At 41.5% G+C, this 27,599-nt stretch overlaps 1 protein-coding gene across 3 annotated transcripts in view; it reads left to right on the plus strand.

The window, feature by feature from the left end:
* LOC134356860 (ERC protein 2) overlaps positions 1-27,599 on the plus strand; it is an 878,083-nt gene that overhangs the window by 213,117 nt on the left and 637,367 nt on the right. For all 3 annotated transcript variants that reach the window (XM_063068069.1, XM_063068071.1, XM_063068070.1), the window contains 2 exons: positions 5,745-5,900; positions 21,854-22,021. In XM_063068069.1, coding sequence (XP_062924139.1) covers positions 5,745-5,900; positions 21,854-22,021 — 324 coding nt within the window. The remainder of the gene's footprint in view (positions 1-5,744; positions 5,901-21,853; positions 22,022-27,599) is intronic.

Raw genomic sequence — 27,599 nt, forward strand, 5'->3', positions numbered from 1 at the left:
AGACTACCAGCAAGAAGTCTGGACTATTGAGCCAGAGTTGGAATCCCTCCGTCGCAGCTGGGGAATTAAAATTGGTTACGGTAAATCCAATGGGACCAGACAATATCCTGTCTGCAGTGCTAAATACTTCTGCTGCAGAAGCAGCTGGGTCTCTAGTCAAGCTGTTAGATACATATGGTTGCAACACTGGTAACCATGGTAAATACCATCTGGGTAATTACAATTTAATCAATCATCAGTAAAGTAATTGGGGGTGTTGTTGAGAGCACTTATAAGCAGCACGTAGTCAGTAACTTGCTCATGCATTCTCCGTTTGGTTTTTGTCAGGGTTGTTTGATTGTAGATCTCATCATACCATAGTCCAAACAAGGACAAAAAAGAAGATTAGGTAAGATGAAAGTTCTGCCATTGCCATCAAGCGTCCATTTGAGGAAGCACATCCTCAAGAGGGCCCCTGGTAGAACTGATGCCAATAGGCCATGTTGGTTGGAGTTTTACCTCACAAAAGGATGATGGCTCTGATTGTTGGAGGTCAATCTTTCTAGCCCCAGCTAGAATAGTTGTAATAGTTGCTGAAAGCAGTGTCATGGGCTAACCAACTTAATTTGCTTCGTTACAATGTCAAAGTGGCATTGTTCACTGATGATTGCACATAACTACGTTTGAAATGCCTCAGCAACTGAAGCATGTCTACAAGAAATAAAACCCAGATGATACTCAAGTGTGTGTTCGTAAGTGGCACCAACATTTGTGCCTTAGAAGTGCCAGGCACTTCTTGACTATCTTCAAGAGCAAGATTGACATGTCTTTGCCATTCATTGGCGTTACATCAACATTCTTGACAAGTTGGACCAATCACATTGATATAATGGTTATGAAAGCCTGGTTTGTGACTTGCCCCCAAAGCACCAGAGCTTTCCCACCATTTTCAAGCAGGAGCTGGGAGTGTGTCTGACTGAATGTTGTTCTGCCCATCACCATTACAGGATGGCTGCAGTGTTTCCAACTACAAAATGTAATGCCTCCAAATAGGCTACTCTGATAGAGCTTCCAAATTCATGATGTTAACACCAAGACAGACAAGGTTAGCTGATGCATGGGAATATCACTGTCTACAGCTGCCCATGTAGGCTGCATACCACCCTGATTTTAAACTCTATATAGTATTGCCATTTCTGTATTGTTACTAAGTCAAATCTTGGAATTTCTTATCTTCATGAGAAGCCCTAAGTCAGTTCAGAGAGGTGGCTCACCTTTTTCTGTAGGACTTTGGATGTATTGTAAAAGTTGGCCAATTCGGCAATGTGCATGTACCCCCAAAAAACCTGAAAGTCAAAATTCTGGGATATAAAGCTATGATCAGCAATGGTGACCATGAAACTCATTGATTATTATAAAATCCAACTTGTTTACCAGTATCTGTTTGGGAAGAAAATTTATTATCATTGTCTGGTCTTGTGTATGATTCCTGATCCAGCAATTTGCCTGATATTTAGCTGCTGCCCCAGTAAGGTGGACAGTGAATGCAGAGCTGCCTTCAATGTATACATACCATGGAAGAATTTTTAAAAATCTATTAAATTTTTAATTTTTAATCCTATTTACAAATAAAAGGAGTAACTATCTAATGCAAGGCCATGTTCTTGAATAGATCAATATGATCTTGTCAGCCACCATGGAAACAGGGCCTTCAGTTTTCATGAAAAGATTGTGTCAGCCTTTCTCGATTGAGCGCTATTCAATATCTTTTGATGCACTTGTGTATTTTAAAGACCAGAAATAAATTCACAGATTATCCCTAGTTATATTTTCTCTAGTTTATCCATTTTTATGCCAGAAATAATGGATTATTAGGATAGAATTCTTCACATTAATGTCAAAATTCTTTTGGCTCTAATATAACACTCTGGAACCATTTGAATAGTTACAAGCTTCAGTTTAATATGTACAATTAAATTATTTAAAAGGCGAAGATGACAGAAATGATTGAACAAGGTTCTGTTCTGATCCTAGTACAGTAAGTGGTATTTTATTTTAAATACCTCTTTCCTTGTTCTAGGTTAAAGTGTTAAAATTCTGTTAAAGTTCAATATATTGAAATACATTATTGATTATATTTTTACATTATTTTTATTTATAAACTGAAATGTTTGAAAAATATTTAACAGTATAAAAACAATGAAAAGTATAAATAATTATTAATTCCTGCTCTGATAAGTAACCAGACCCCTGTATTTCTTCTGAATTCTAATAGACTTTTGTCCTTTTGTAAAGAATTGTCCGTGGATCCACATGTTTCAAACAGATTACACAAGTGAAGAAATATATTTAATGTACAAAAACAGAAAGAAAACGTAATGGGCTTTTATTACTTCAGGGAAAGTAATTATTTAAATATTCCATTCTTCTGGAGGTTAAATAAATATTTTAATTATAGTTGTGTCTTATTCAAAGATATTTAAGAAGGATACTCTGGGGATCAGATGAAGGTAATGTGAAGTTTTCCTGGAGAAGTATGAGATAATTGGGTTTCATACCAGGTGTTTGATTAACGCATTGGAAATGTTCTTGGCCATCAACCAAAGGAGCAAACTGGTCCCACAACTTTAAATTTCCTTTTGACACATTAACTGATTTCAATTAAGTACTGAATATGAGACATCAGGTGTATGTTGGAATCTGTACATAACCTTTTGCACTATAGATAAATACCTCACTACCTTGGAGAATCTTTCAGAATTAAACCTGAGAATCTGTTTTGAGAATTCCCAGAATAAATTGAAAGTAAAAGCCTACATTTCCAGATTGCAGGGGAGATGATTGCAGGGACAATTTACTAAGTTATTAAAGTGGTCATTGCTTTTCCAGAATTTGCTGTTTGTTGGGATGTGCTTCACATGATTGGAAAATATACCATAAATGTTTAAATTGATTTTCTTTCTATGCGTAGACACATCCAGACACTTCACTGAGTATTTTGTTTGCATAAAGAAAATGATTGAAGATTTAAATGCACAATAGCAGACATCCCACCCTGCAAAAACTGATTTCAGGGAGGTAGCACCATCAATTTGCCGGAGACTCCCAGGAGAGGTGGGATGTCTGCAGTAGAGTAGCTACTTAGCAGCTGGCCAGCTAGTTTAAATAACGTTAGCTATGCTAGTGAACGAATAACATCTGTTAAACTCACCTCAACATGTCTTTTACAGTCTTAACCCACCATGGGCAATAGAAAAGTCAGTGTTGCAAACAGTGCAACGAGAAACACTGTCATTATTTTGACCCCTATTAGGCAGGGGTACACTTTAGTGTAGTCTGGGGTGAAGTACGTTTTATATTTTTTTTGGAACACTCTGCCATGGCGCGCGCACGCTCACGCTCTCTCTCTCTCTCTCTCTCTCTCTCCCCCCCTCTCCCTCTCCCCTCCTCTCCCTCTCCCCCCCTCTCCCCCCTCTCTCCCTCTCCCCTCTCCCTCTCCCCTCTCTCCCTCTCCCCTCTCTCCCTCTCCCCTCTCTCCCTCTTCCCCCTCTCTCCCTCTCCCCCTCTCCCTCTCCCCCCCTCTCTCCCCCTCTCTCCCCCTCTCTCCCCCTCTCTCCCCCTCCCTCTCTCCCCCCTCTCCCCCCTCCTCTCCCCCCTCTCCCTCTCTCCCCCCTCCCTCTCTCCCCCCTCTCCTCCTCTCCCCCTCTCCTCCTCTCCCCCTCTCCTCCTCTCCCCCTCTCCTCCTCTCCCCCTCTCCTCTCTCCCCTCTCTCCCCCTCTCCCCCTCTCTCCCCCTCCCTCTCTCCCCCCCTCCCTCTCTCCCTCTCTCCCTCTCTCCCTCTCTCCCCTTCTCTCCCTCTCTCCCCCTCTCTCCCCCCTCCCTCTCTCCCCCTCCCTCTCTCCCCCCTCCCTCTCTCCCCCTCCCTCTCTCCCCCCTCCCTCTCTCCCCCCTCCCTCTCTCCCCCCTCCCTCTCTCCCCCCCCCTCTCTCCCCCCCCCCCCCTCTCTCCCCCCTCCCTCTCTCCCCCCCTCTCTCCCTCTCCCCCTTCTCTCTCCCTCTCCCCCCTTCTCTCCCTCTCTCCCCCTTCTCTCCCTCTCTCCCCCTCTCTCCCTCTCTCCCCCCTCTCTCCCCCCTCCCTCTCTCCCTCTCCCCCTCTCCCTCTCTCCACCCCCCTCTCCCTCTCTCATACGTCACTTGCGCGCTCTCAAGCGCTCTCACTTGCTTTCGCTCTTTCGCTCTCACGCACTCGCTTGCCTTCGCACTCGCTCGTGCGCTCTCGCTTGCTTTCTCGCGCACGCTCTCTCTCGCTTTCTCGCGCACGCTCTCTCTCATGGTCGCTCTCACGCTCTCTCTTGCTTTCTCTCGCTCGCTCGCTGTCAAAAAAATTGATTTCCGTGATATTGTATATAATTTGCGGACATCAGGGAGCCACTATTAACATGCGGGAGACTCCTGGAAGTTCCGGGAGAGGTGGGATGTCTGCAATAGTAAGATGACATCCCATGGGATTCAAACAAATGACAGTGTTTTAGGTTCAAGTTTTCCCTGAAAATAAGCTACCATTGGTACTCGAGTGTAGATGCAAAGGTATGAGTGGAGATGGATGTCAACTAGAATTGATTGCAAAATGTAATTTCATGTCTGCATTGCATTTTGCTCTCAGCAGACTTGTTAACAGATTTAATTTTATTCCAGTGCGTTGACTCTTGATGGAAGTTGCCCAATGATGGCATTGCAGGCACCTTGACAAATTTACTGACACAGTAACATTTCCATTATCAGACTTCAGTGCTCGGCATCAATATTTTTAACTGGATTGAAGGATCATATTGATAGTCATACACCTACACAGTTAATTCACTTTTTAAAAAAGATGTTACACAACATTATAATTTTCCAGTGAACCAGGTAAGTTTAAAGGGAAATGGTGCCCTGCTGAGTTTACAGAAAGTATAGAAAAGAGTGATTTTAACAGTAGAGAAGTAATCAGCTGCTTGTGAGTTTAAAGGGAGTGCAGGAAACAGAATTATTTGAAGCAGATGCTGAACTTTTGGGATTTCTTAAAAATTGAATACAGATTATTGGGATTTTACTCTGTGTATATGAAAGGTTAAACATTCTAGCAACCTCTGTATAGGCATTAAAATTATAGTAGCCCACTATAGAGCAAATTGAAGGGAGTGAAGATAAAGGAGTGAAGGTTGAAGGGAGGAGAAAGCCACAACTGCAAGAATGTAACAACACTAGTCATTTTTGATTATCTGTTGAATTGAAGGGTTGCTGATTTGGGGTTGCCACGCCACCTAGCTCACTCTCATTAATAATATTATGGGTGGATTAGGTTTGATGAAAGGTCTAGTCTGCTGAGTAGGTTGGAATCAAAAATAAACTCTTGTCACATTAGCTGCTCAAGATTAGTACACTTGGAGCACATGGTACAAGCCCATAACTGGTTCTGTGATGGCCTAGAATCTGAGTGTTCTTTCTTCCCTATAGTGTTTGCTGGGTTAAGTACAATGGGGCCCGAAGATATAAATGCTAGCACCTTAATTGATTAATTTAGAAAACAATTCTCTGGAAAACCCAAATGGTAAATTGGGAAAGTCCTGGAAATCATAGTATTACAGTCCTCAATGACATAGCATTTTGTAATATGGATGTTATTGTCACAGGCTTTTTCAGTTTAATCGTCATTATTGGATGCTTTAACTAAAGGAGTAGTGTTAATAGTTCACAAAGTTTCGTTTTTGGTTTACCTTTTAATAGGATACAAAGATAGCTTCATTGGAGAGAAATATCAGAGATCTAGAAGATGAAATCCAAATGTTGAAGACAAACGGAGCATTAAGTACTGAAGACCGTGAAGAGGAGCTTAAGCAAATGGAAGTTTACAAGAGTCATTCAAAGTTCATGAAAAATAAGGTAATTCCTTTATGATGAAGTAGGTTTTATGCATCTAATGATGTGCAATGCCCTAATAAACTTCACTGTTGTTTCCTGTAGTTATCATTAAGAACTGATGGAAGTAACTTGAATGTATGAAATGCAACACTGTCCCAGCTATTGTTTTAAGAATTTACCTTGGCTACAGTCACACAGTGACTGTGGGATATACCACTGGCAAAATACACTGCAGTTGTCTTCTGAGGCTACTCTCGGGAGACCTCTACCATGAGGAAAGAGAAGGGTACAGGTACATAGGAACGCTGCTTTCTCCATCTTAATCCATTGACGAATATTCCATTCTTGCAAAGGTTCTTTGACCTGAAATGTTAACTTATTCCTTCTTTTTACAGATGATGCCGAACTATCTGTTTCCCAGCATTTGCCTTAATTATTCCAGATTTATAGCATCATTAATGTTATTTTTCCTTTATCTTGTTACAGCGATCTCTCTGTTAGTAATAAGGATCAGGGATAATCAGTAGTTATCAACTAGTACCTTTATTGTCTCAATGGAAGAACACAAGAACCTATACAACTGAATACTTGTGTGCACACCTACTAAGTTTTTCTGACCCTCAATGAACAGTCAAAGAATAGAAAAGGTAATACCAGTAAAAAAGAGTCTCTGCTGGCCATGTGTTCTTTGTAGTCCCGTTTTGAATCTCCATGTCATTGGGACATTTCACATCCACAGTGGTGGGTCTCCAGAGAGACTCATCACTATCTTGTATCTGAAAATTTCGGCTTTTAATTCCTTACTAATTCAAATGTTGCATCTCAGTGTCATTGGCTACAGATCATGTAACTGACCATTATCACCTTCTTATTGGTTCTGCTGGAAGCCAGCATCCACTTATTGCCCTCTTCCTAGCAACTGACAACTGGTAGTCTATGGCTCTTTGCTCTGTCCCATAACCAACTCGAATCACAATTGGTCTGTCTGCTTCTACTGTCCTTGATTCCACTGAATTCACTGATCTGTAGTCTGTAGTTCTTTCCGGCCAGAAACCTGTTCATCATTGCATGGTCTAAATCAGGGGTTCCCAACCTTTTTTATGCCATGGATCCCTACCATTAACTGAGGGATCAGTGCACCCCAGGTTGGGAACCCCCGGTCTAAATTCTGGAACTGCCTGAAAATCCTTGGATATGCATCGGAAAAGTTGTCATTCTCACGCATCTTTTGCTCTTCCTCAATATAGATGTCTTGGATTTGAAAGTTGCTCCACAGGCTTATGCAAGTAACTGCAGTATATTTTGCTGTTGGTGCACTCTGGTACGGATGGTGGACAGGATGTTTTTTTTAAGAGTGATAGTTGGGAGTACCTTCAGCAAAAGAACTGTAGCCTGAGAAGCTGACTCACCACCACCAACTTGAGGGCAATTAAGGTTGGGCACTGAATGCTGACTTGTCAGTGACACAAAGATCCAAAAAATTAATTAATATATTTACAAAAAAACCCACTTCAAATCAAGCAATGGTCATCTGTTTTCTGTTCCATTGAGACAATTTTACATGCCACCTATTACTGATGATAATTCTCAGGCCAGCCTTTTGAGGCACAAGATCAGCCAAATGATTTTGTCCAGCCCTCTTTTCTTTCAGATGTTGCTGTAAGTATCTTTACTTTCAAGACGATGCTTACGTTACTGTTTGTTTTAAAATCAATTTAGTAACTGTAGTACAACAATGTTAAATTCAATCAAAATTATATTTTGTTGAAGATATTTCTAGATAATTCTGTTCCTGCTTAAATCTTACAATATAAAGTCTCTACTGAGTTATCAGTACTTATGTGTGCAGGTTACCATAAAATATAAGTCTTGTATAAGCAGCTTTTTCAGTCAGAGCTGACAATATAACTAAAAATTAAGAATAAAAAAATTATGTTCAAGTTCAATTTTAATTATCATTTAACCATACATAAATAGTCAAATGTAATGGTGTTGCTTCAGGGTCAGGGTGCAAAACACTGAACACTGCATATACTACTACTACTATGTCGACTCAGGCCTAGGGGGCCGGCGTCGGGCACAATGACGGACTCTCCACTTCTCCCTCTCCCTCATCAGTGTGTTCAGTTCATCTACATTAGCCGCGCCACTGTCTTCTAGGAGCGTGTTGACCATAGTCTTGGGGGGGTGCCCAGGGTTCATCCTCCCGTGCTTGGGCTCCCATATGATGACTAGGCTGGCAGGTAGCTCGGGGTGGCGTAGACAGTGCCCTGCTAGTTGCAGTCTTCTCGTCTCGATTTTAGTGGTGAGCATCGGTAGGTTGTTATAGAGCTCGACGTTCATCATGTGCTGTTGCCAACTCACGTCAAGAGCATATAGCACAATGGTTATGATTTCATAAAAACATATAGTCACAAAGAAGAAAACAAAAATAGCCCAAGTTTGAGTGTCGACTGAGCGAACACTGGAAAGCAGCACCAATGGGATGCTAGCCCCAATCCAGCATGCCTCGAGGCCTTTCTCGCACCACCTAGTTGTATCCCTCCTGGGTGACGGAAACGGATGGCTCTGCGACCCAGGCGTACCCCTCGCTACAACTGAGGCAAAGCAACTCCCCTGCCGTCGGCCTTGCCAATGAACCAGTGAACTGGGTTTGCAGTGTTCTATGTTACCAATGTCCAACAGGGTCTTGTGATCATAACAAAAATGTCCAAGACAATCACTCACACCATTTTTGGATCATGCACCATCCAATGGTATACAACAAGTCCAGGTGACAACGCAACAGGGGTACACAGTAAGTCCAGCTCCATCGCTGTCGAGCAACTCACGGATGGGATAGTCCTGCAGCACTTGATGTTCTTGGTATCTGCCAGTGAACTGTGCTCATTTAAAAAAAAAAGGTGTACAGGATAATCAAAGGCACTTTTGATTGAATAAAAATCTATTAATTACAATAATAGTCCAAAAAAGATTAATGAGATAGTGTTTATGAGATCGTGGATTGTTCAGAAATCTGATGGCAAGAGGGGAAAATATTGAACGTAGGTTTTCAGGCTCCTGTACCTCCTTCCTGATGGTAGTAATGAGGAGAGGGCATGTCCTGGGTGGTGAGGGTCCTTAATAATGGATGGCACCTTCTTGAGGCACCGTCTCTTTGAAATATTGTCAATAATGTGGACAGCTGCGCCCCCGATAGAGGGAGCTGACTGAGTTTAGAACCCACTCAGCCTCCTGTTAACCTGTGCATTGAAGTCTCCATATATAGCTGTGACCCAACCAGTCAGAATACTCTACACCATGGAGACTTGTAAGAGTCTTTGGTGACGTACCAAATCTCTGCAAACTGCGAACAAAGCAGAGTTGATGTGCCTTTTTCGAGACTGCATCAATGTGCTGGGTCCAGGATAGATCTGCTGAGATGCTGACCCCCAGGAACTTGAGGCTACTTACCCTTCCCAGCACTGACCCCTCACTGAGGATTTGTGTGTGCTTTCCCAACTTTCATGAAATCCACAATCAGTTACTTGGTCTTGCTGAAGCACCCCTTTACACTGAGAGCCTTCTAACAACAATAATGCCATTGAATTTATAAGTGAGGTTTGAGATGTGTTTAGCCGCACAGTCATGGGTATAGAGAGAATATATAGATCTGGGTTTATCTTTAGAAATGGGGATTGAAATGGCAATTCAAAATGATACAGTTAATCAATGGAATATGGTTGAATTTTAAAAACGATCGGCCTTTATTAAATCTGGTCATAATATAGGATACGGAGCTTGCGGTGACTCAGCGGCAAAGGTTAGCTTGTGCTTGTTTTCTTTGTTACTAGTTTTTAATAAAATGAGTTATCAGTTTATCCAGTACTGGAAATGAAATGAGCAAGCTGACAACTCAGATGGGTGGTGTGTTAAGGGAGCTGGCTGAGAATGGGGTGCTGCCTTGGCACGGAAATTTAAAACTACACCATGTTGCCCAAGAATACTATGTACAGGAGGTGGAGAAAGGGACAGTGATTGATTCTAAAGGGACTTGAGCTGTTGTTTGGAAGGAGTTCATTGTTATGGATTCTCAGGCTGTAATTTGATAAAATGAAAGAAAAACTTGTAAGGACAGATCTAGGGAAACTGTTCTGCATACTAGCCCCGGGGTATTGTTGTGGAGGGTGAAAAAGGCCTGTCAGGGAAAAGCCATAGAAAGCAGGTCTGGGGCATTGCGTCTGTATCTGAAGGGGAGAGAAGAAGTTGTTAGGGGATGCAATAGCTAAGAGAACAGACGAGAGATTCTGTAGTCATGAAAGAGACTCTGGGATGGTATATGGGACATCTTGTATCAGGTCCACAGCATTCTTAAGGGGGAGGATGAGCAGCCAGAAGTCATGTTACATTCTGATACCATTAACATGGGTAGGAAAAAGGATGAGGTCCTAAAAGGTGAGTGTAGGGAGCTAGGTAAGAAGCTAAACAACAGGACCTCAAGGGCAGTAATCTCTGGATTGCTACCTGTGCCACATGCCAATGAGGGTAAGAATAGGATAATATGGCAGGTGATTGTGTGGCTGAGGAATTGATGCAGGGCGCAGGGTTTCAAATTTGTAGATCATTGGGATCTCTTCTGGGAAAACTTTACCCTGTACAAAAGCGGCAAGTTACGCCTGAACTCGAGGGCAGCCAATGTCCTTGTGGGAAAGCTTGCTAGAGCTTTTGTGGTGGATTTAAACGAGGTTGGCAGGGGAGTGGTAGCCAGTGTGATAGGTTAGATAATGGAGCATTTGGTGTAAAGGTGTAGAGATTTGGAGAGGAAGGATAGGGAGTGGATAGGGCATAAATGCAATCGGTCAGGTGGGCTGAAGTGTGTTTAATGTGAGAAATGTTACATACCTCATGGATATCTTGTGACTGTCTTATGACCATGATGTAATTGAGTATCTTAAGAGCATGAGGTAATGGTCATGTGAGCGGATGGGAGACATTGGACCAAGATGGCATGCAACTTGGACAGCATCCTCTTTTCAGACACCACCGTCAGAGAGTCCGGTTCCATTCCCACAACATCACTGGCCTTACGAATGAGTTTGTTGATTCTGTTGGTGTCTGCTACCCTCAGCCTGCTGCCCCAGCACACAACAGCAAACATGATCGCACTGGCCACCACAGACTTGTAGAACATCCTCAGCATCATCCGGCAGATGTTAAAGGACCTCAGTCTCCTCAGGAAATAGAGACGACTCTGACCCTTCTTGTAGACAGCCTCACTCTTTGACCAGTCCAGTTTATTGTCAATTCGTATTTGTAATCCTCCACCATGTCCACACTGACCCCCTGGATGAATTCTATATTCATTGTTGCTGGGGTCACGTGACAGAAGTATCAGAAACAAGGATGACGAACTTGAGCATGGAACTATGATGTTATGGCCATTAGAGTCTTGGTTGTCACAATGGCAGGAATGGCTGCTAGATGTTTCGAACTTTAGATATCAGAATCAGGTTTATTATCACCAGCATGTGACGTGAAATTTGTTAACTTAGCAGCAGCAGTTCAATGTAATGCATAATTTAGCAGAGAGAAAAAAAATAAACAAGTAAATCAATTATGTATATTGAATAGATTTAAAAAAACATGCAAAAACAGAAATACTGTATATTTTTTAAAAATGTTTCAAAAAGGACTGCGAAGGAGGTAAAAGAGGTTGGGGATTGGTATTGCCAATCAGGGATAGTATCACAACTACAAAAAGGGAGTATATCATGGAGGAAAGGTGCCAAATAGGGGTTGCTGTCATGGGTGACTTCCACTTCCCTAATATTGATTGGCGCATACTTAGAGCAAAAGGTTTAGATGGGGTAAAATTAGTTTGGTCTATCCGAGAAGGATTTCTGACACAACATATAGACATGCCAACCAGAGCAGAGGCCATACTGGATTTTCTGCTAGTCTATGTACCAGGTTAGGCATCAGATCTCTGTGCATGAGCACTTTGGAAACAGTGACCATAATTCCCTAACCTTTAGCACAGCTTGGACAGGGACAAGAGCAGACTGGTATAGGAAAGTATTCAATTGAGGGAATGTGAATTATGGTACTATTAGGCAGGAACTTGAAAGCTTAAATTGGGAACAGATTCTCTAAGGGAAATGTGGAGGTTATTTAGGGAGCACTTGCATGGGGTTCTGTATAGATTTGTCCCATTGAGGTAGGGAAAGGATGGTTGGGTGCAGGAACCATGGTTGACAAAAGAACTGGAACATCTAGTGAAAAGGAAGAAGGAAACAAGGATCAGACAGGGAGTTGCATTGCAGCCAGGAAGGCGCTTAAAAAGAGACTTAAGAGAGGTAGAAGGGGACATGGAAAGACGTTGGCGAGTAGGATTAAGGGAAATCCTGAAGTGTTCTACACGTACTTGAAGAGCAGGAGAATGACTAGAGTGAAGGTGGGACTGACCAGAGATAAAAGAGGAAAAATGCCAGGAACCTGAGGAGGTAAGGGAGGTCCTTAGTGAATACATTGATTCAGAATCACCAGTGAGAGGGACCTTGACAAATGTGAGGTCAATGTAGAAGAATCTAAGGTGCTAGAATATGTTAAGGTTAAGAAAGAGGATGTGCTGGAAATTTTGATAAACATTAGGATAGATAAGTCTCCAGGAATGGACGGGATATACCGCAGGTTGCTACAGGAAGCAAGTGAAGAGATTCTTGCACTTCTGGCTATTGTCTTTGTGTCCTCACTGGCCACAGGAGTAATACGAGTAGATGGGGGTGTGGAAAATGTTATTCCTTTGTTTAAGAAAGGAAAAAGGGATAATCCTTGGAATTATTAACCAGTGAGTTTTACATGAATGGTGGGCAAACTTTTGGAAATGATTCTTGGAGACAGGATTTACGAACATTTGGAGAAACATAGTCTGATTAGGGATAGTGATTATGGCTTTGTGAGGGACAGGTCATGCTTCGTCAACCTGATAGGCTTCTTTGAGGAAGTGGTGAAACAGCTTGATACAAGCAGAATGGTGAATTTTGGATTTATAGCTTTTAGTAAGGTGTTTGACAAGGTTCTTCATGGTGGGCTCATCCGGAATGTCAGGAAGCACGGGATCCAGGGAAACTTGACTGTGAGAATTTGGAATTGACTTCCTACAGAAGGCAGAGAGTGGTTGTAGATGAAACTATTCTGCCTGGATATCCATGACCAGCGGTGTTCCACAGAGATCTATTCTGGGAGCCCTGCTCTTTGTGACTTCTATAAATGACCTGGCTGAGGAAGTGGAAGGGTGGATTTGTGTGTTTCTAGGTGAAATGAAGGTTGATGGTGTTGTGGATAGTGTAGAAGATTGTCGTAGGTTACAAAAGGACATTGATAGGATGCAGATCTGGGCTTAGAAGAGGACTAATGAGTTCAGTCTAGAGAAGTGTGAAGTGACATATTTTGGAAGGATGAACTTGAAGGCAGAGTACAATGTTAATGGCAGGAATATTAGCAATGTGGAGGAAAAGAGATCTTTTGGACCATGTCCATAGATCCCTCCACGTTGCCTTGCAAGTTTATTGGGTGGTTAAGAAGACATATGGTGTGTTGACCTTCATTAGTCAGGAAATTAAGTAAAGGAGCCACTTGGTAAAGTTTTGGTTGTATACTTCATTGTCGCCAAACAATTGGTACTAGAACATACAGTCATCACAGCGATATTTGATTCTGCGCTTTCCGCTCCCTGGATTACAAATATTAAATATTAAAAATAGTAAAAATTAGTAATTATTAAAATTTAAATTATAAATCATAAATAGAAAATAGAAAAATGGAAAGTAAGGTAGTGCAAAAAAACCGAGAGGCAGGTCCGGATATTTGGAGGGTACGGCCCAGATCCGGGTCAGCATCCGTTCAGCAGTCTTATCACAGTTGGAAAGAAGCTGTTCCCAAATCTGGCTGTACGAGTCTTCAAGCTCCTGAGCCTTCTCCCGGAGGGAAGAGGGACGAAAAGTGTGTTGGCTGGGTGGGTCGTGTCCTTGATTATCCTGGCAGCACTGCACCGACAGCGTGCGGTGTAAAGTGAGTCCAAGGACGGAAGATTGGTTTGTGTGATGTGCTGCGCTGTGTTCACGATCTTCTGCAGCTGCTTTCTGTCTTGAACAGGACACATTCCATACCAGGTTGTGATGCACCCTAGAAGAATGCTTTCTAAGGTGCATCTATAAAAATTAGTGAAGGTTTTAGGGGACAGGCCAAATTTCTCAGGAAGTAAAGACGCTGGTGGGCCTTCTTGGCAGTGAACTCTGCTTGGTTGGACCAAGTCAGGTCATTTGTGATAGTGACTCCGAGGAACTTAAAGCTTTTGACCTGTTCCACTTGCTCACCACCGATGTAAATTGGGTCGTGTGGTCCGCTACTCCTTCTGAAGTCAGCAACCAATTCCTTCATCTTGCTGATGTTGAGGAATAGGTTATTGTCTTTGCACCATGCCACCAGGTTCTTAATTTCCTCTCTGTACTCAAACTCATCATTAACCGAGATATGGCCTACAATTGTTGTGTCATCAGTAAACTTATATATTGAGTTCGGTGGAAACTTGGCTACACAATCATGGGTGTACAGTGAGTACAGCAGGGGTCTGAGTACACAGCCTTGTGGGGCACCAGTGCTCAGAGTGATTGTACAGGAGAGCTTGTCCCCTATTTTTACAGCCTGGGTCTTGTCTGTGAGGAAGTTGAAGATCCAGCTGCAGATCTGAGTGCTAAGGCCCAGGTTCTGGAGCTTAGGAATCAGTTTATTTGGAATGATGGTATTAAAGGCAGAGCTGTAGTCAATGAAATGGAGCCTTACGTGTGTGTCTTTATTCTCCAGGTGTTCTAAGGAGGAATGTAGGGCCAAAGAGATGGCATCTGCCGTTGACCTGTTGCTCCAGTAGGTGAATTGCAAAGTGTCGAGGTTGACCGGTAGGCTGTGGTTGATGTGTGCCATAACCAATCTCTCGAAGCACTTCATAGCAATTGATGTCAGAGCCACAGGTCGATAGTCATTCAGACATGCCACCTTGCTCTTCTTCGGCACTGGGATTATTGTTGCCTTCTTAAAACACGAGGGGATCTTAGACTGAAGCAAGGAGCAGTCGAAGATGTCAGCAAACACTCCAGCTAGCTCGCTTGCACAGGCCTGGAGAACCCGTCCCAGGACGCCATCTTGGCCCGTCACCTTCCTTGGATTTATCTTCAGGAAGGCCCTTCTAATGTCCTCCTCGGTGACAATGAATCTCGATGCCACCAGGTCCGGTTCATCCGGAGGGAGCAGGACGCTCTTCTTCTTTTCCAATCTTGCCTAGAAGATGTTTAGTTCGTCAGGAAGAGAAGCGCCACAGCTATTGATATTCCCAGCCTTTTCTTTGTGCCCAGTGATCTCATTTAGACCCTGCCATAGTCTACTGGCATCCCTCTGGTTAGCCTGGGCTTCCAACTTGGCTCGATATTGCCTCTTGGCGCCCTTAATGGCTTTCCGGAGTTCATGCCTGGATTCCGTGTGGCGACTGGTATCCCCAGACCTAAAAGCCGCAGCTCTAGCCTTTAAAAGGGACTTGACCTCATAATTCATCCAAGGTTTCTGGTTACGGAATACTTGGATCGTCTTGCGAGACGCACAGTCCTCTGTGCATTTCCAAATAAAGTCTGTGACAGCTGAAGCATACTCATCGAGGTTAGCTGCCAAGTCCTTGAATACTAACCAGTCCACCGATTCAAAGCAGTCACGGAGGCCCTCATCCGTTTCCTCCGTCCAACGCGACACTACTTTTGACACCGTGACCTCCCACTTCAGTTTCTGTTTGTAAGCTGGGAGGAGGAGTACGGCCTGATGGTCGGATTTTCCGGTGAGGTCGTGGGACGGAACAGTAGGCATCCTTGACTGCTGTGTAGCAGTGGCCAAGTATATTCCGGCCTCTAGTGGGGCAGGAGACATGTTGGTATAACTTTGGCAGCGCCTTTCTGAGGTTGGCCTGGTTAAAGTCCCCGAATGTAATGAGTAAAGCCTCCGGATACCTGGTCTCAAGTTCACTGATGTTGGCATACAGTATGTCCAGAGCACATTCCATGTCTGCCTGGGGGGGAATGTAGACCGCTGTCAGTATGACCGAGGTGAATTCCCGTGGCAGATAGTAGGGACGACACTTCACCGACAGGTGTTCCAGGTCCGGGCTGCAGGAGCTTGTCAGAGCCACTGTGTCCGAGCACCACGCAGTGTTGATCAGTAGGCAGACACCACCACCCCTCGTCTTGCCCGAAGACGCCGTATAAAACTCTTGTCAAACCATGCATTATGGCTAGGGTGGAATTTTGTGTTCAGTTTTGGTCACCACATTTTAGGAAGATTGTGGAAGCTATGAGAGGAGACTTAACAGGATACTCCCTCAATTAAAGGGCATATTTTATGAGGAAAGGCTGATCTAGCTAGTTCTTTCTCTTTGGATTGATAATGCAGTCTGGTCTGAGGCCAGATTTCATTGAGGCTGGTTCTGTTATAGACCTATTAATTAATTTCACAATTTGTATGCTGTCAGGGAGTAAGTTTAAGATGGAAACAAATTTCTGTTGACATTTCAATTTGAAAAGAGGTTATTTCACAGTACTTCCTGTTGGAGCCCACAGTCTGGACTATAATTAGGTGTGTGAGTGGAACTGGGGAATGTGGCCCTTTTAATCTGGGGACTGGAATTTGACTGGGAGCATGTGCAAGAAGTGGGTGAGTATATGGAAGTCAGGAAAGATGCAGTAACCAAGGGCTTCTAGATGAATGAATTATGACAGGAAGAAGCTCTGTGAATATCCTTTTCTCAGGAATGACAGAATTCAGTTATGAATGAAAAGAATGGCATGAGTGATTTTTTTTTTAGCCAATATTTTCAGCTGGATGATTCTTCTTGGCTTTTTGAGGAATTGATCATTGCTTGAGGTTTCAATCTGTTCACTTTGAACTTGTGAACAAAGAAACAAGAAGAAGCTGTTTAGCCCCTCAACATTTGAACTGGGGCAAATTGCATTCACATGGTTTTGCACAAATCCATTAATACAAAATAAAAACAATCTCTGGTTAACAGTCAATGATATCCCCAGAATGGATTTTAGTCCTAAGGAGTTGTAAACAACTGTTCTTGTAAATAAAATGTTAATATGTTAAATCACTTCTGGTAATAAGGAATGGTCGAAGGCAATATGTAAACCAAAAACTGTAGTTTTCAACAACTTTGTAGGTTAATGCTGAGAATTTGTGCTACAGTAATATGAACATCAACTAAATTATTACAATACTCATGTCTGCCAGATGGCATGAGAAGTTTTGCTAAGTATTTCCTATCCATAAAATAAGGACAGATCCAATTTCTTCTTCATCACAGTCAAACAAACTACTCACTGATGCTCAGGCAGCATCTATAGGAAGATGCTGCCTGGCCTGCTGCGTTCACCAGCAACTTTGATGTATGTTGCTTGAATTTCCAGCATCTGCAGAATTCCTGTTGTTTGCACTGATGCTCAGTTTGGGTTCTGCCCAGTCAGGTTGTCCCCAGACCTCAATTATAGACTGTCCAAAGTGGATTAAAGCTGAGCTCCAAATCTCAGGTGAGTGAACCGTCCTTGCCATCAAGACAGCATTTTCCGTTGTCTGGCGTCTAGTAGACTGAGTCAATTAGAGTCGGTGGGGAAGCTCTCTACAACTGAAGTCATATCTAGTGCAAAGAAAGATGATTTTGCTTATTGGAAGTCATGTTTCTTAGACTGGGACATCAGTGAGGTAGTTCTTCAAGATTGTGTAATCAGCCAAGCTATCTTTAATGATTATCATGAGATCAGAGATGAAGAAGTTAAGTGATGCACTGAACTGTGTAATTTCTCAAATAATGTAACAATCTGTACCTGTATGTATCATGACCTGGACAACAAGCATATAAGTACTAGGTAGCACAAGCACTACTTAAAGTTACAGGTAATTGCCAAGCAACCCTGCCATTAACATCCGGGGAGACATGATTGATCGGAAAATGTCTGAGAGTTCAAAGTTATGTCAGTAGCTGGATATTTTATGACGTGATTTTACCACTTGCTTCCTCTAAAGCCTTTCTAACAACTACAAGAAAAGTGGAGTGTAATGGGATGCACATTCAAAAATTGTCACGAAAGTCAAAGCTGTCACCTTTCTTGGTACCCAGTCCTCACTCTGAAGAAGTTGTACCACTGCTGAACAATATGGCTGTCGTAGGTACTGTTTCCAACATGTACGTCTGGAATAACAATAAAAATGTCAAGGCTGAAATTATGTTTACATTAAATAGAAAATAATGTTGAAAACAGTTTTCTGCAAAAGACTAAATAATGATATTGTAATATGCATGTCTAATTTTTATCATCATTTATGTATTAAAAATCTTGAACTTTTGTAGTTCCTCTCTGCTGCTCATTATTCATATCAAACTTCCATTCTGCATTTGTATTTACAGATATATAATCACAGGCATCTAATGACAGACACTAGTGTAAATGTTTTATTTTGCATGGTTTGGCAGTGTGAGTTTGCAAAATTCTCAACATTTTCACCTTAGCCACATTTATTTTTCTTAGCAGCTGAAATCTCTTGCAATTAAAATTTAAAATTCATAATGTATAAAAATGTATCAGTGATTTTTATCTTTTTTTTAATAATGACAATGTAGTTTTTATTTGAATAACCCAACATCTTACAAGTAGTTTCTTTTGAACTAAAACTTTTGTACCAAACTAAATTGTGGTTTTCCAGGATGTAGCGTAAATGTTCAATCACTTATTTTAAATATTTTTTTGTTTGGTTCATCTTCCAGAAGTACATGAAGTTAATTTACTTAATATTGCATTCTTTGTACAATAAAATAGGAAACTGTGTACACAAGGAGAAAAATAAAATTCTGATTACCTACTTTTTGTAATTCAGCAGAGCCACATGTGACCATTTAAGTATTTGAAGTAACAACTCTGGTTATACTATAAAGGATCACATATTCGGAGATGAGGCCAAAGGCATTTAATGTCTTTCTTGGTGTTTGAAAGAGGAGCATTGCTATCATGTCATCTTAATTTAAAAATTAAAAATATTTAAAATACTCAATAGGGCAGGCAGTGTCTGTAATGAGAAATAGATTAAATATTTAGGTTAGATGACCTTTCATTAAAATTTGCTGTTCAAGTTTGCTTTTGCATGGTTCACTTGGCATTTTGCCTTCAGTTTTTGGCAGTATCCTTTAAAGTATGATTGGAATTTTCTATTCATTTATTCATTCATTCACAAACCTATTATTTTTTTTCTGGCTTTTAATTTTAATAGACAGGAAAATTAAAGCTGTTGATGGAGAAAATCACAATCCATTTACTTTATTACTTTTTTGTTATTTTTCTTTAGATGTTTTTATATGTCAGTGTCATTATTATAGTGTGATTTCTGCTTCACAGCAGCACTGTACACCTGAGCATTTAGTGCAAGTTCAAAGTTGTGCCCAGATGTGATACTAGAGAACAATGGCCTGGAATCTGGAGGTCATAGCTGTGTTTTGAACTTGCAAGAGTTATATATCATTAAATATTTAAAGAAAATGAGCAGATCCTGGAAATGTGAAATTTAAACAGAAAATGCTGGAAATACTCGGCAGGTCAGAGAAATCTGTGGAAGTAGAAACAGCTGATATTTCAGTTGGAGATCCTTAATGTTCTTTATCATTTCCACTCATCCATGTGAACTAAATAATGTATTTTCATCCAATGGTATTCTGAGATTGAGCTTGTGATTGTTCTTCTTATAGAGTTCTCCGGGGATTACGAACACAACTCCTTTCATTCTGTGAAAGCCATCAAGCCTTGGCCTTTAATAGAGCAGTTTACATACTCAAAAAAATGCTTCAAAAGAGAAGGTGAAAGATAAGCTAATTTATCTTAGATAGTAGAAATTTAACAGTAAACCTAGCCTATAAAGAGGCTTAGGTAGTATCTGCAGGGAGAAAGAGTTAAACATTTCAAGTTACACACATCAAAGCTGCTGGTGAATGCAGTAGGTCAGGCAGCATCTCTAGGAAGAGGTACAGTCGACGTTTCGGCCTGAGATCCTTCGTCAGGACTAACTGAAAGAAGAGCTAGTAAGAGATTTGAAAGTGGGAGGGGGAGATCCGAAATGATAGGAGAAGACAGGAGGGGGAAGGATGGAGCCAAGAGCTGGACAGTTGATTGGCAAAAGGGATATAAGAGGATCATGGGACAGGAGGCCCAGGGAGAAAGAAAAGTGGGAGGGGGGAAAACCCCAGAGGATGGGCAAGGGGTATAGTGAGAGGGACATCTCTTGGCTCCATCCCTGCCCCTCCTGTCTTCTCCTATTATTTTGGATCTCCCCCTCCCCCCCCACTTTCAAATCTCTTACTAGCTCTTCTTTCAGTTAGTCCTGACGAAGGGTCTCGGCCCAAAATGTCGACTGTACCTCTTCCTAGAGATGCTGCCTGGGCTGCTGCGTTCACCAGCAACTTTGATGTGTGTTGCTTGAATTTCCAGCATCTGCAGAATTCCTCGTGTAAACATTTCAAGTTGATACCTTTTCATCAGAACAAGAAGTTAAGTGCCCTTAATCATTAATTCTGCTCCTTTGCCACAGATGCTGCCTAACCTCCTGAGTAATTCCAGCATTTTTTAAAATTTCCAATCCCTAGTAGTTTTTGACTCTTTTACAATAGATACAGGTTTCCTCCACAAAAGGACAGTTTTGGACCCCAGGTGTAATAGAGCCAGTGGATTTGCGGTATACTAGACCACACTGGAAACATAAGTGCGTGATTTGAAAGACTCAAACAACTCAGTTGATAAACATCAGGTTGTTCTGAGATCATTTTTAAAGTGTGTTTATATTGTTTTAAATCTCAGAACATTCCACAATTGTGAATCCTTTTGTTTGAAGAGGTTATTGGGGTGTTTCAGTTGCTATTGTCAATAAAAAGTAATAACAAACCTGATGAAAATCTGAAAGATAAATGTGACTCTGTGGTAAATAGTGGGAAATGTAAACAGAAGCATGACAAAAATATTAACTACAAGATTCTGATTTAAGATTTAAAGCAGAATAAAGTTTAAAGGCAGTAGATATAAATTTAGGTAGAATTTTCTGTATTGCCCAGAAGCAGAGTTACGGGATGAATATATTCCTAACCCACCATTCTAAGCATTGATTGAATTGACATAACGATTTTAGATGTAACTGAATTATGAATGCAACATTATTATTCGGCTTCATAGATTTTTTGTGTCTACTTACTTTCCCTCAGGCCCTGAAATAAATAGATTGTTTTATTTTCATCCTTCTGTTAGAAGCTTTGGTTGTGTACAATCTGGATGATCAAGAGAAATGCATGGACGTTGAGAATTTGGAAATGCCTTTCTGATTTTGGTCAAAGATTGCAATGGAAGTGTTTCCTTTCCTGCATTTTTACAGAACCTACTAAATACTTTATAGAACCTGCTAAATACTTTACAGATCCATTGGTTTAAATTGAGCAGATTTGCCATGGTTCATTAGGAGCCTGTGATCACTTTTCAAACTGCTTAAAACACTAATGTTCATATAATGATACTTGTAGCACAGGGAAGACCACTGAACAAATACTGAAATCAGTTGTGACCATGTGCCCGAGGTAGCATCTTCTCAAAATTAATATGTCGAGTACTTTATATTCATGCTGCTTCCAGAATTGTGGGGCATGAAGTTCTACTGCTAATCATTTTCCTGTGTTTTAAGTAAAGGTGTTTACTATTTATGTGATGAAGTTGCTGTTTGTATCAATTTGTCTATTTATCCTACTTTTGTACATGTGGAACAGTAATTTTTTAAGACCAAGTTAACACCTTTCAGATACTATTCCTCTACTAATAAGATACCATTGTATCTCGGTTTGGTTCAAACGTCAAATTTGAATACATCTTTTTTTTTAATTACAGATTGATCAGTTAAAACAGGATTTGTCTAAGAAGGAATCTGAACTTCTAGCCTTACAAACCAAGCTGGAGACGCTGAATAATCAAAATTCTGATTGTAAGCAACATATTGAGGTTCTCAAAGAATCACTTACTGCCAAAGAACAGAGGGCTGCCATACTTCAAACGGAGGTAAACTTAACATTGATTGTAGAATGTCGTATAGCTTGATTAAAACAGTAAGTTAATAATCTTTTTTAGCAGTTGATTTACGCGGACTTTAGTGCGGCATTTGACAAGGTCCCACATGGGAGCCTGCTCAAGAAAGTTCAATTGCTTAGTGTTCAGGATGTGTTAGTAAATTGGATTAGACATTGGCTTTGTTGGAGAAGCCAGAACGTGGTAGTAGAGGGTTGGCTCTCTGACTGGAGGCCTGTGACTGATGGTGTGCTGCAGGGATCGGTGCTGTGCCCTTTGTCGTTTGTCATCTATATCAATGATCTGGATAATAATGTGGTAATAATTAATTGAAAGTGGCATCATAGGTAGGTAGGGTTGTAAAAACGTTTGGCACATTACTCTTCATAAATGAATGTATTGAGTACAGGAGATGTGATGTTATTCTGAAGTTCCATAAGACATTGGTGAGGCCTAATTTGGAGAATTGGGTGCAGTTTTGGCCACCGACCTACAGGGAAGACGTAAATAAGGCTGAAAGAGTACAGAGAAAATTTACAAGGACGTTGCCAGGGCTGGAGGACCTGGGTTATAAGGAAAGATTGAATAGGTTAGAACTGTATTCTTTAGAACATAGTGGATTGAGGAATGATTTGATAGAGGTATACAAAACTATGAGGGATATAGATAGGGTAAATGCAAGCAGGCTTTTTCCACTGAGGTTGGAGGACTACAACCAGAGGTCATGCGTTAAGGGTGAAAGCTGAGAAGTTTAAGGGGAACATGAGAGGAAACAAAGCCGAGGTACGAAGTATTACGGAGTATGCCTGCTCATCATGGATGAATGCCTTACTGAGTATCCTCAGCCAGCTTGATTTCATTCAAAGAAAGGCTGTCAGGATTATAGGTGTAGATGAAGCCACAGCTCGTGAGAAGCTAGCTATCAGTAGCTTGCACCATAGAGGACAGATTGCTGCAGCTACTGTGCTATACAAAATGCACACCAGCCACAGCCCTGCAGACCTTCGCGCCATGCTGCCTTCATCTTATGAGAGACGGCGCAGCACACGATCAAGTTTACCTGTGCCTGAACGTGCTGTTTCTATGCCTGATGCATGAACCTACACCTTGGATAGAAGCTTCCTTCACTGTGCTATCAGAATTTGGAACAGCCTTCCAGATGCTGTGGTTGGAAACATCTGCGATGATGGGGTCCAAGCCTTCAAGAGTCGAGTGCACAAACACCTATCATCTCTGGGAGGGAAGTCACATGCTTCTTCATAAGCTATCATGAAGGGGACCAGGATGGCAATGCTTGGTTGTTGGTAGGTAGGGTTAATACCTGACTTTCAAGAGCAATTGTGAGCTATGTTCCAGCTGGACTTAGTCCTTAAACTGCTGGAGAACAGTGCGGAAAGAACTGGTGCTGTTTTCTCCCGGTAGGGATTAGTTTTTAGTTCCAAGTGCTCCTGCCACGTTTTGTCACCCTGCAACCTTATCCTTCAATCTCTTTGAATTACGGAGGACAGCATGTGTGTAAATGTCTCTCTCCAGCAGACTTCATCTTGATCATCATGACTCCAGTATTTCTACTATTTTTGAATTGTACATAAGGCTTTTTTGTGTTCTATCTCTGAGCAGCAGTGAACCATCTGATTGGCCTATCAGAGTTCTCTTTGGGAACTAGTTGACTTGATCAGCATTTCTGATCTGGCTATTGTTCACGATTGCATTTAATTAAAAAAAAATCTTCGCTCAGAAGCTCCTGAGAGTGTGGAACGAGCTGCCAGCAAAAGTGGTTGATGCAGGCTTGACTTCAACCTTCTAAGAGAAGTTTGGACCGTGTGTTATGGTCCCAGTACAGGTTGTTGGGAGTAGACAGTTTGACTGGTTTTGGCATGGATGAGTAGGCCAAAGGGCCTGTTTCTGTGCTGTACTTTTCTATGATTCATGATAATTCACAGGGGAAATTGAGGCAAAACTTGTTGAAAGAAATGTAGATCAAGAAATTATTAATGGGGAAATAGGAATTGAACATGGAAACATTTTATTTTTATTACAAAAGATACAAGTTTATGTCTGGCCAGATAATATTTTGTAATGGGAAAAGAGCAAAGAGTTGACGGAGCGTCAATCTTATTAAGAAGGTAACAGAACCAGAAATCAGGAAGTTTGAAAGACAAAACGGGGTGACATGAACTTCAGAGTAACATAGTGATGTGGCTAATAAAGGTGATGTCTCACATGTCCTGTGACCTGGATTCAATCCTCACCTCTCGAGAACGTGGATCTTGCATGTTTTTATGTGTCAATGTGGAATTGCTCCAAATGTTCTAACTTCCTCTCGCATCCCGAGATACATGAGTGTTTTTCAGTTAACTGGTCACTGTAAATTGCTTCTAGTGTGTAAATGACGGGGTAGAAGATGGGATTATGGATTGAATGTAATGTGTTTGGTTTGGATTAGTGTAACAATAATGGTGCTTGTTAATTGGCAGACACCCAGTAGGTTGAAGGCCTTGTTGCTGTATCTCTCCATTTTTACTTCTAATAAAACTAGTGGATTCTGGTTAATTGCAATGGTGGCACCAGAGGTTTTTCTTGCTGGTGCTACAGTGGGGCTGAATTATTCAGTGCTGGTGCTGAGGGATGCACCCTATGGTAATATGTTTTCGCAAGGCCAGACGCGTGGCGTTTAAAAGTCAGTTTCAAGCATTCTGTACCCACTATAATTGCCTCTGTTGATTCACAAGCAACAGCAATTGATAAATATAATATAGAAGTGAACTGTGACAGTGTTACCAGCATCGGCAACAACCTGGGCTGCACAGAGCATAAACAAACAAACCAACAGAGCATCCGACCCTCAGCACACAATGTGAATCACGCCCCAATCCAGCAATCAGCGTCAAACGCGTGCTTTTCAACTGAAAAACACGAACACCAGAATGTCCACTGCTATTCGCATTACATAGACAGAAAATGCCAAAAGATACAGAGTTATTAAAGTTAAATAAGGCAAACAACAGATGCAAAGCTTTACCAGGAGTAGAACAAATCATAGTCTGACCATGCAATACCTCAATTAATTCGGCTACTGAATTTAAAACAAAAATCAACAGAATCACCGCTTGGAAGTCTAAGCAAAACCAGTAGGCTTAATAGCAGTAAATGTAATAGTTTAGGATTTGCAGGAAACGTAAGGACTGTGGGGCATCCACCACAAAATAATAATAATAATCAGCATTAGTCTTGGCCCAAATTTTAAAAAATCAACTGCACTCACCATTGATGTTTTCAGAGAAGCACAATCCATCTGTTATTGTGATTGGTGGTGAAAGCATCTATGATTTTCTACATGTCAAGTGCTTTGGTCCTCCGGTTGTTTATGGCCAACAGGGCCAAGTTGCTGTTCCGAGCATCACCGCTGCTATTCCGTAGATAGTTTTTGAGGCGTCTGAGGCAAGAGAAACTCCGTTTGCATGAGGCAGATGTCACAGGTAGAGTCAGTGATATGCAGGTTAGTTTGTATAAATCTATAAATGCATCGCCGTAGGGTCTCATCGGAGCTAGGAATTCCACTGTGTCATTCACTGTCTGTCCTTGCTAGAGACTCAACCACTGCTCTCATATACTCACGATTTTCTTGGACAATCTTTGCATGTCCTTTGTCAAGCATATTTCCCAATCTTGAGCTGTCTAGTTTTCTCAATCTGAATTCGGCCTGTGCCTCCATAGCAAACTTATGAGCTGCACTTACATGGAGGGTTTAAAAGCTGTTGTAGCTTTCCGCCAATTGCGGTAACCAGTAACAGTGAAGGTAGACTCAGAATGGAACCCATGTCCTCCACACAGGAAATACCTGCATGCGAAGCAGAACGTAGTATCTTTCGTGATCGAATATTCCAGTCAGTCAAACCAGCCACGAATAAATCTCCTTTGCTGATTGCCAAAATGTTGCGAGCAGCGAAGGGTACTTTTTCAATGCTGGCCGATGGGGTCCTTCTTCAGGCTGCTGCGCTGGCTAACATCGCTAACAGTATTCCCGCTAGCACTAAGAGCAGCTTCATGCATGTTCTCTTCCGAATCCCGCTCTATTTCTTGTTCCTCTACTTCGCCCTCACACTCCTTCGATGAACTGCTGTCATCCTCATCCCCACTTACTTCTTTCTGCATGTCACTTTCCATTAAGACAGGCTCAGGCTGAGACACCACAGGCTGAGATTCCTCTGGAAGAGGTCGTTTTCTCACTAAAAATTGATCCATTTTTCATGCTGCCAAAATAATGCACGTGCCAGGCCCATGCCAGCTTGTAAAAGCACAATGTGTGTGTGGGGGGCATCCGTTAGTCCCGCGAGACCATGGATCTGTGCCTGGATGTATACTATCAATGCCTTGCGTGAGTGAGAGTGAGTGACATCACCACCTTAAATGATCTTAGATAGCTTAACTGATCTCAGGACAGCAACGGCAAGACATTGACAACGAACAAAGTGTAGAGTGGATCTGACAGAGATTATAACTTCATTGCTGCGTGGGTGCTATGGTAATTGGGGGCGCTGTTTCACTAAATCAACTGGAGAAACAAGCTGTATTCAAAACTATACAGAGAAAGCAAAGCAGCTGCAATTTGTATGTGAAATTTCAGTTAATTTCTTGGTGGTGCTACGCTGGTACTATTGCAATTTCTGCTGGGGCTATAGCACCAGCTAGCACCACCGTAGCGCCGCCCCTGGTTAATTGGGACACATTGGGCCAGTACATTTTGATATAACTAAGCAGCTGCTTAATTGAGCAGCCCAATTTGCTGAAGTTTCATGGAATTAGTTTAAAAGGTATATTTAAAAAAAAGACAAACTAATTAACAGATTATACATTTAAGTGAAATACAAAACAAATTAGAACACTACCCCAATACTACTACAGTACAGTAAAAATGTGTATTAATTTCTAGTACTTATCAATAGAGGAATTAATCCGCATCACATTCTTTTGAGTGTAAATGAACAAAATCAGTGTAGACAATGGACTACCTTCAAGCAATGCTATCAACAGTTGCATCCTCCAAATCTTTATTTTCACTCTAACATTCAAGATGATTGTTGATACCTTCAAATTCTTCGTAGTTTCTAACTTGAAGTAGTGAAATCGTTTCATTTTCATTCCTGGCTGTTTCTGGCATCGCCATGCCTGAATGCTTAAACCACAATGAGCAAAACAGTTCTAAATTGTCTTACTGCTTATTTCTTGTCAACTATCAGTGACAAAGTTGTTGCTTTTTGAACACAAAGGCATGCCACTGATGCTATTTTAAAAACTGTTTTTCTTGAATCACTGTGTAGTGTTTAACGGCCACTCAAGTACGCATGACTGATGCTAGTGAGATAGTATTTGGCAACAGTCTCCTGTCTCAATTAAGCAACATGGTGTCCCAAATAAATGAAGGAAATCCCATCTATTTTCTCAATTAGTTTTTGTTCTTTGAGTTGTCCCGATTAACGGATGGCCCAATTCACCGGAATCCACTGTACTTCCATTTAACTTGTATAGGTAAATTCCATTGGTTACTTTTTTTTATCTTCATGGTAAGTTG

This window comes from Mobula hypostoma, chromosome 15 (genome assembly GCF_963921235.1).
Source record: "Mobula hypostoma chromosome 15, sMobHyp1.1, whole genome shotgun sequence".
NCBI classification, from domain to species: Eukaryota; Metazoa; Chordata; class Chondrichthyes; order Myliobatiformes; family Myliobatidae; genus Mobula; species Mobula hypostoma.